This window comes from Dermacentor albipictus, chromosome 5, assembly GCF_038994185.2.
Source record: "Dermacentor albipictus isolate Rhodes 1998 colony chromosome 5, USDA_Dalb.pri_finalv2, whole genome shotgun sequence".
Classification (NCBI taxonomy): domain Eukaryota; kingdom Metazoa; phylum Arthropoda; class Arachnida; order Ixodida; family Ixodidae; genus Dermacentor; species Dermacentor albipictus.
The window spans coordinates 142204808-142214066 of record NC_091825.1 but is presented as its reverse complement, the minus strand read 5'-3'; the positions used below and the strand labels follow the sequence as shown (position 1 = coordinate 142214066).

Here is a 9259-nt window from a genome sequence, read left to right as displayed (position 1 = left end):
CTCTCCCATACTTCTCCAACTACCCCGGTCATGTACTAATTGCGGCCATGTTGTCCCTGCAAACGTCTTAATGTCATCCGCCCACCTAACTTTCTGCCGACCCTTGCTGCGCTTCTCTTTCCTTGGAATCCAGTCCGCAACCCTTAATGACCATCGGTTATATTCCCTCCTCATTATATGTCCTGCCCATGCCCATTTCTTTTTCTTCATTTAAATCATGGATCCGGGACCCCAAGGAGGTGCGCCGTAATGATAATGCATTTCTCTCGCACTTTCCGCTAAATCGCCCATATATATGTATATATGTTACGTGTGGAAAGACACAGACGAGAGATGCTATTTAAACGCTATTTACACTGGAGCCAGGCAGCCAGGCTGACACTCGCTCGTGCCAAGGGCACCGACCAACTTCTTCGTCGTTATCACTGCGACTCGTCTCTTGAGCATCGCTCAATCATATCGTAATATATATATATATATATATATATATATATATATATATATATATATATATATATATAGACAACTTGCTGCTGGCTGCTGTTTGGCCTAGCGGACAACTTAGTGGTACGTCCTGCTGGGTACGTGCCCGAACAGAAAACTTTGGCAGTGGGTACGTGCAACTGAGCATGCGCCCACTCTTGGAGAATCCCCCATGATTGGTATGCGCTACTGTAATACGAAGGGTATAGATATGCCTTAGATATGCTTAAATATGTGGCGTACTTCGCTGTGCGTACGCCTGTCAACAACGTTATTGCCTCGAGAAGCATAATACGTCACCATCGTCCTTGTGACGCATACAGCTAACAGCTACACGCGACGAGGCTGCGGTCGTGCTGGTACGCTAAGTGAAAAACGCTTCGCGTCATTTACATTCCAAAATTTCACTTGATTCGCGCGTTTTCTTTCTTTTCATCCCTGAACAACCTGCCCCCCACGTGAGGTGTCCAACCGGACGTGCATGTAGTTGACATCCCTGCTATATCCCTGCCTCTCGCCCCCCCCCACCCCCCCACCCCCCATTCCTTCTGCATGTTTTTCTCTCTCTCACGGGAGTCCACTCTGAGCATGCGCAGGTAGTTCAGGAATATCAATGGCAGATTTTGGTTGCCAGGTTAATGTACACTGCCCCGTTGAAAACTGTTTGGGCTGATATAGATACGTTTCTTGACTGTAGTGGTAAGGCGGGGCATACTAGACATCGTACTGCGGACGAATATGTCTCTGCCCTTTAATTTCACGCATTTCTTTCACGTAAAAATTCCGACCCTATGCCTGTGCTGGGAGAAAACTGCAAAATTCCGTTTATCAAGCCACGCGCATGCGCGATGTCTGAGGAGGGGCAAAGAAAGGATGGAGCAAAATGATGAGAGGGCAATGCCTCAAACAAAAATCAAGGGGGGGGGGGGATATCGCACAGGGCGCATGCGCAGTTGTTGCGACGCCTGCCCTGCAAGCCTGTGCTCCGCTGTAACAAATGCTGCAAGAAGCGTACTGCAATATCTGCTCCTGGGTGAAAAAGTGAGCGACCGAGCGTGCAAGCGGTGGCGGTAGCAGGTTTGTATTAACCCGACAGCGTTAAGGAGCTCGTGTCACAGAAAAGCCGGTGTCGTCGGCGTCAGCGGCATTGGCCGTGAGCGATAAATCCTAGAAAGCACTTCATAAATAAAGAAACATCTCGCAAGATGGGCTGGTGGGAATTGAACTAGGGTCTACGGAGTGCGAGACGGAGACGCTACCACTCAGCCACGAGTTCGTTCCTTCAAAACAGGACAAAATCGCCTCTAGTGAATGCGGTGTTGCCTTAGAAACGCGCCGTAGAAAGTTATACTGCGGTGTATATCGGTAATTATGACCATGTAACTTACAGAAGTCGCAGTTTCACGAGTAGCGAAGTATGTTTCCGCTAAATTTCTTCTGCGCGCTGCGCACACGAAGAGCCATCTTGCGGCAAAGACAGAAGACCCCCTCCTCGCAATGTACGGCGCTGCCCCGACACGTGGCGCGCTCCTCGCCCCATGAACGCGTCCGCCTTCATGGCGCGTCGGGGCCCGGCTATCTCTGCCGATCGCGACGTTTGGCTGGCGTAGCGCGTTTGAGTAGGCGGTGTGAACGGGGTGCGATAACGCTATCGCGTTCCACTCTTGAAGGCGAAGCTTAAGCGTTCTCCAGTTTTTGTTTCACCACTTGACCCGGGGGGACCTAGGATGTAGTACCAAGCGGCTGCAGTTGGGTGAGTATGCTTTGAATTTCATGGTGTTTTTAGAGTTGCGCTTACTGAAAAAAAAAACTTTGCGCTACGGATGTTAAAAACTTGCATTTGCATAGCACAACACACGTCCTCGCCGAACAGGGCGTTGGTGTTTCGTGCCTACACGACATCGTTGGCGGTGAGCCAGGTATAACCTGACTGCGATGTCTTATTGTTCGCGTGGAATAGCGCAAGTGTTTTGAGCTACTTATGTTTTATTTGTGTCGTTTTACTTTTTAGTTTCATTGAACCGTGCCAGCACATGAGCTCGCTCCCGTTTCTTCACCTTATGTAGCACTGTGCGTGGCTCGGAGCATGGATCCGTGATTTCTTCTATTTGTCGTTTATGTCACGCGAGGGAACGTCATAACTTGTCTGTTTCAGGCAGCCACACTCGCGGTATATGCTCGTCAGTTTTACAACGAGAGGCAATTCTACAAAAAATATCCTTCTATTTGTGCTTCCTGCTCTGGCTAGATTGTGGCCTATGTTGCATTCACGTGTCACATTTGTCCGCATTCAAAGAAACGAAGTTCACGAATGCAGTTCTTTGAACTTGAACCTGTACTATCGTGTTTGTGGAATAATGATAATGCGCCTATGCTATTGAACATTTTTGCACCTGAAGGGAACTTTTTACTTTCGCTAGACTTATCAGGCATTCCCAACTTCTCTGTATCAATGGGAAGTAAACTAGGCTCCTCGTTGTGGCTTAACCCAGAGTTCAGCGCGTAAATGTGTTTATAAGACAGTGAATTTTTTTTCAGAGCATCAGCTGACTGTAGTTTATGAACGAAGCATAGTGCCTTTAATGCACACTTTTTTTAATGCGCAAGCATTATATGCCCCATCAGGCAGAAAAGCCGGCGTTGGCCGCTACGAGTGCTAGCAAAGATTATCACCACCATTGACATCATCAGAGCCTTGCATGACGTCAGTAGTAATATAGAATTAAAGTTAGTACAAGTTAAAGCAAGGTGACTTAAGGTGAAGTAAAGTGGAATTAAGGTGAAGTAAAGTGGGTTAAGGTGGATTAAGGTTGGTACAAATTAGACAAAGGTGCATTGACGTGGAATAAAGTTCATTAAGATGGACTAGGGTTGGCACAAATGAGATCAAAGTAGATTAAGGTAGAGTTTTGAAGAACACGTGACATTGTATGACTTCAGGTATCATGGATGTAACCAATTAATGAAAGAAGTCGTAATGCTGTCATTTTTAAGTCAATTATCAAGTGTCTCAAGTCAAGTGTTTTCAAGTCATAAATGAAATCACGTAAGGATGCTTAAGTGATTGTCAATGTTTTTATCAGACTTGCTATGCAAGAGCTGAAATTTTGCCACATTGCAGCACATTTCACAAGTTAAGGAAATTCGGCTTCAAGTTTACCTTCTGCGTGGTTTTTCTGCTTCCAGAGCCCTCCTTTGGATAAATACAGGTCGTCACAAAATCAAAGGTGAAACCACGGGGTCAAAAAGCCAAAAGAGCTAAATCTTGAGCATCGGATCAGAGAAGACATGTTGGTATGTTTTTCTATCTCGAGCATCTTTCCTAGTAGTGAGAGAATTAGCGAGAGAATAATGTGCAAAGTTTCCTTTTGATACTGTGTTCATTTTCTGCCCCACAGCTGAAGGCGCCTGCCATTCTCCAAGGTGGACATCATCAGTATAGAATCAACGCATGCCGTTTTTTCTTCAACACTGCCAGCAGAGTGTTTTGCCCAATAAACCAGTTGTTTTCTACCTTCTCCCTTATTTAATATAATGGTTCGTCAACAACATTTCTGCTGATGCAAGCGTCACTCGTCAGTATTTCAGAATGAGGTGCTTGTTCGTGCATTCATTGCAGTTACTACATAAAAAGTTTGCTGTCGACTTATCTTGTGTATATTGTTGGGTCCTTTAGAAGTAGAATTACTGCCAAGAAAAAGCCGTAAGCTAAGGCATTCTTGCACTACGTGGTTCCGGTGAGTTGCTAGACACATTGAATTTTGTTCTAAATTCATACACGAACATAGCCTGCCAATCAGAGCTATTGGTATTTACTGGTGCACTGCAGCCTAGCATTAGACAGTTTCATTTCATTGTTTTTCTGTCGAATTTCCTCGTTTATTTGTTTATGCTGCTTCCCGCCTTCTTCCTTGATCTATAGTGACTTCAAGTATACTTCAAATAAGGGCAAATATACTTTCACGTTGGCCTAAGGTGTTACTTTGGTTTTATTGCCACGCACATTTTTGATGGTGTTTTCAAATGTTCTTACTTCGGACGAAATGTGTAACTAGTAAACTGAAGTAACTCGTACCTAGAAAAGCATGAAGACCCTGCTGCAAAGCTAACAAAGGACATTTGTCGATTAAATAGAATGCTCTAATAATGACGACTAACGAATGTAGCAGGTTCTTCATATAGCAGGTATTTATCAAAAAGCACAATCCGAGAATTCACGAAAAAGACATGCTAAAATTGTTGCAAATATGACGGCTTATCATTGTGGTTTCGTGGAGTGAAATTACAGAAGCTAGTATTTTTTATGGGTAGAGAGAGAAAGCATGGACAGGAAAGGCAGGAAGGCCAACCAGAATAATCGGCTATAAATATGACGGCCTGTCATTGCGGTGTCATGGAGTGAAATGAGTCCTCTATGCACTCTACGGCAAGTATTTGTAAGTGTGATGGCGTGTTTTCTGCGGTGCAATGGAAAGAAAAAAAGAACAGGGGTCTGTATTTCTTACGGGAAATTTCTGCAAATGTGAAGGCGCGTTATTACAGTTCCGTGGAATTAAATTACGTATGCCTGCACAATTTACGAGAAATAATTGGCAGACGATGCTGCCAGTGTCTCGTCCTGTCTTCATTCCTTCTTAGTGTGCCGTCACCGTTGGCGCTTCACATTTTGAAAGATGCTGCCAGGAAGAGCCTAGTAAAAGCAACGGCGCATTTCTTATTGTGAACGATCTTCTTGAACCCTGCGCGCAGGTCGTGCAATCGCATTTAGATCTGTGGTTCGTCAGTGAATCATGCTAGAAAAATTCATTTAAGGGGTTTTACGTACCAAAACCACGATATGATTATGAGGCACGCTGTAGTGGTGGACTGCGGATTGATTATGGCCACCTGGGATTCTTTAACGTGCACCTAATTCTAAGTACAAGGCTGTTTTCGCATTTCGACCCCATCGAAATGCGGCCGCCGCGGCCGCGATTTGCTCCCGCTACCTCGAGCTTAGCAGCGAAACGCCAAAGCCACTAAGCAACCACGGCGGGTCAGTGGCGCACGTATCATTGTGTATCTCAACGTTTAATGTAAGCCTAGCTCAATTCTTGTGCAAGAAAAGAAAGCAACCTGCTGCGGACTTGTGCTTCAGCGTATCTGAATGACGCAACACGAAACGCGACTGAAAATGACATAGCAATGTCACGAAATGCAGGCGTCATCGGTGCTCCGCTTTCATTTTCTCTGGGAGTCATCGCCCAAAGGTTTCTGATGCTAGTCGTCGCTCATCCCTGTGTGACTGTGCTGGTTGGGCGCGACTCTCGCTCACTTTCGTCAGACCCGAGTCCTGTGCAGCAAAGGTTTGTTTGTGGATTTTCCCAACGTTTTTGGGCTATAGTCAACCCTCAAATGGTCTGCGACCTGTTTTCGCCCGTGAGGACTCTCAACTTCTGTTAATTGGGTTGAATGTTTCCCAGCGTTGGTGGAATGCATGCGCATTTTAGAAAACTCAATTATTTGAATCTAGCGACGTGAGAGATGGCTGTATATAAGTTTAAGCGTTTTTGATGCCACTTTCCAGCATGCTGTTGTCAGTTTCCCAGGATAAGACCTGCTCGAAAATATCTGGTGACCAATAACGCCTACAACTGGGTGCGTTCGCGTGGGCTCGTGAATGGACCTTTCAAAGGGTAGAAATGTCACGTCTGTAAAGTGAATGGAAAGACGCCACACTCGGATTTAAAACGTGTTTTTACTCGAAATACCTTGTTTATTCATAAATAGATAACAACAAAAACAATCAGGCAAGAGCGTTTTTACTCGCAGCGTTCAGCTGACATCATCACTTCATGGACTTTCCTCAGTGTATTTATCGGTTCCCGGGAACCGTGCGGCCGCCAATTTTCCGTAGAGATCGCCTTTGCCCTTGCTATAGTGACTACTTGCTACCGGCACCACGCCGGAAGCAAAATGGTTCGACGATGCTCGTCTTGTGGGCTACTTGTTCATGTCAGGGTCACCTGTTCTCCGCGCTTAAGCACATGACGGGCCTAGAGGCATCCCATTGCTTGAAGCCACCTGGGACGGCACCGCCGGCATCGAGGAATTTGCGGTCCTATTTCTTGAAGGCTCCGACGGCGAAAGCGGTGCCTCCGGTCGGGTGCACGGTGTGGTGCTCGTGGTGGTGGAACTCGTGGTGTGGCGCGTGGACGTTGCCGAAAGCCGTGGGCAAGACTCGGTTGTTGATGTACGGGCCCCTCTGGACCACCGTGCGGGAGGTTGGCAGGCCGTAGCCATAACCTCCGAGGCCGCTAAGGGCGTAACCGGTGCTCAGGCCGTAGCCAGCGCCGTAGCCAACGCCGTAGCCAGTGCCGTAGCCAGTGCCGTAGCCAGCGCCGTAGGTCGCGAGCCCAGTTCCGACGGTTCCTACGGTTCCGACGGTTCCAACGGTTCCGACGCCGTAGCCGAGACCATAACCGGCACCGTAGCCGAGGCCATAACCACCGCCGTAGCCGAGGCCATAACCACCGCCGTAGCCGAGGCCATAACCAGCCCCGTAGCCAAGGCCGAGGCCACCTCCGTAGCCGACGCCGGTGACCGTGTGTCCTGGATAAACGGCGGCTCCATGGCTCACGACAGTCGTGGCAGCTGGGGCTGCGACGGAGACAGCGGGGGCATGAGCCACAGAAACTGCCGGAGCTGCTGCCACGGACACGGCTGGAGCAGCGGCCACAGAGTAGGATGGCGCGGCGACGGCTCCGTAACCTCCATAGGCTCCGTAACCTCCGTAGGCTCCGTAGCCACCGTAGGCGGCAGTACCGTAGGCAGCAGTTCCGTAGGCAGCGGTTCCGTAAGCTCCGAGCGGCCTGGAGGCGACCAAGTGGCTAGCGCCGGTGCTGTAACCGTGGGGGCCAGTGGAGTGGACGGACACGACGTGTCCCGATTGCGGGTCGTAGACGCCAGAGTCGTGATCACGCGGCACCACGTCCGTGTTGTGCCTGATGAAGGTGGAGTGGTGCGTCGAGCCGTCCGGGTGGGCGATGGTGTGCGAGAAGCCCTCCGTGGCCGGGTGGAGGCCGCCAGCGTTGACGGCGCACCAGAACACCAGCGAGTGCAGCACCAGAAGCTGCACCTGGGGAAATGAATGAGAACAAAATGACTTAGGTCAGGGCAGTGATAACCCACGTGCAGCACCGTGTTTAAAGCGCGTTTGAGGGGATTTTTGTGGGCTCCAGGAGCGGCAGATCATTTTTTTTTTACAAGACTGGCAGGAGCTTAACGCATGAGAAATTTCTCGTGGGCAACGATTTTCATGAAGCACTCATGAGTTAGAGCTACTACATGGAACTCATTTAGAGAAAACAATGGCTTGGACTGTACATTAGTTTCAGAGGGCGCGTGGGATCACCCAAATAGGAGCAAGCAGGCGAGGAAGCACTTCGCCTGTGATGGAATGCTTGGTTTTTTACGCCAAATTATATGTATATCCAAACACCGACGAGACGATCTAGAAGTAAAGCACTTGCGACTGGTTTTTTCGCGTTGTCATCCAGAAGGTGCAAGCTGCTTATGTGGAACACAGTCGTTGGATCCAAACAACAAATACGGCCCAGTGCGGTTCCTCGAATGATCCCTCAACTTACTCCGTTGAATGTAGCCATGTTGGGAGACGAAAAACCGATCGATGCTACCACAGACGATACTCTTCACTCGGGTAGGAGCCCCAGAGCCGGAAGCCGCGCTTTTATACCGGCACCTCGTCGACAGGAGAGGAGTCGACCGAGAGGAAAGACGAAGCGAAGTGCGTCTCGGAAAGAGGAGCCTCAAGGGGAAGAACCGTATCTCGCTTAATCTCGGATCATCCCCTCGGAGCCGAATTAAAGCGCCCACAAAGGACGCGCCAGCGTCTTGCCTGATCTGCACGCCCTTCACGTTCGCTCGCCTTCGAGAGGCCCAGGCGCAGTTTCCAAGCGAGCCAGTGCGCGCGCGCGCGCGGAGCGGTGGCTGCATAGATAGAGCACCGCGGCGGCTCGGCGCCACAGGGTCACGCGGCCGACGCGGCAGCTTCGCTCGCGAACATCCGCTGCAACGCCCGTTTCTCTCCCGTTCCCGCCTGCCGAGCTCCTTCACACTATCTGCTCGGCATCAATCGGCCGTCGTCGTTCTCATTCTCTCACTCGTTCCCGTCTTGTGTCTCGAAACGATAACGGATGCTTTCACATTTGCCATCGCTGAGACAATCCCTGGCGAGGGTTTCCTTTTAGTGTGCGCCCCGTGCCATTTCCTTCCTTTCCTTCAGTATTCCCTTCTACGCGAAACTCTCCGTGGAGGTGACGGCAGATTTTATTTCGTTGACTTTTTTAAATCGGCGAGGCTTCGTTTGCATAGAATCGAGACTGCGCCAACTTTTAATCGGAAGCAAGGTCACCCACGCTTTCTCCCCCTACCCCCCCCCCCCCCCCCCAAAAAAAAAAAGAAGATATCCCTGTCACTGTTTCTCTAGCGGCATTTGCTTCTGTGTACCATAATACTCTGATGCCCTTAGACTGTTTTTAGTCGCATCTCTATCAGCACCCGGAGAACAGTAACTGGAGGAGTGAGAGGGTCCGCAACTCGTACGTTGCCGCACGATTTGAACATGAAAATTAAAGCTTACACGGCCACTCGCCGATAGGTAATGTACGCAATTAGAGCAGTCTCGTACTCTGCAAGGACAACAAATAGAGCTTTTTTGTGAGATGCTTCTGGTGATACCCATCTGAACTTTCTTGTCTTCCTTCGTTCTATTTCT

General features: G+C 49.1%; 1 protein-coding gene and 1 long non-coding RNA gene across 2 annotated transcripts; one reads left to right on the top strand and one right to left on the bottom strand.

Moving 5' to 3' along the window:
- The first annotated feature begins 2153 nt into the window (after positions 1-2153).
- LOC139060137 (uncharacterized) lies at positions 2154-6369 on the top strand. Its single transcript, XR_011514626.1, has 3 exons — positions 2154-2236; positions 3670-3777; positions 3882-6369. It is a non-coding gene; the product is annotated as an uncharacterized lncRNA (long non-coding RNA).
- Positions 6207-8265, bottom strand: LOC139060134 (uncharacterized). Its single transcript, XM_070539037.1, has 2 exons — positions 8112-8265; positions 6207-7600 (listed from the first exon to the last, which is right to left on the bottom strand). Exons 1-2 carry the CDS (start codon positions 8127-8129, stop codon positions 6584-6586), a joined length of 1035 nt encoding a protein of 344 aa, XP_070395138.1. The 5' UTR covers positions 8130-8265; the 3' UTR covers positions 6207-6583.
- Positions 8266-9259: the final 994 nt, after the last annotated feature.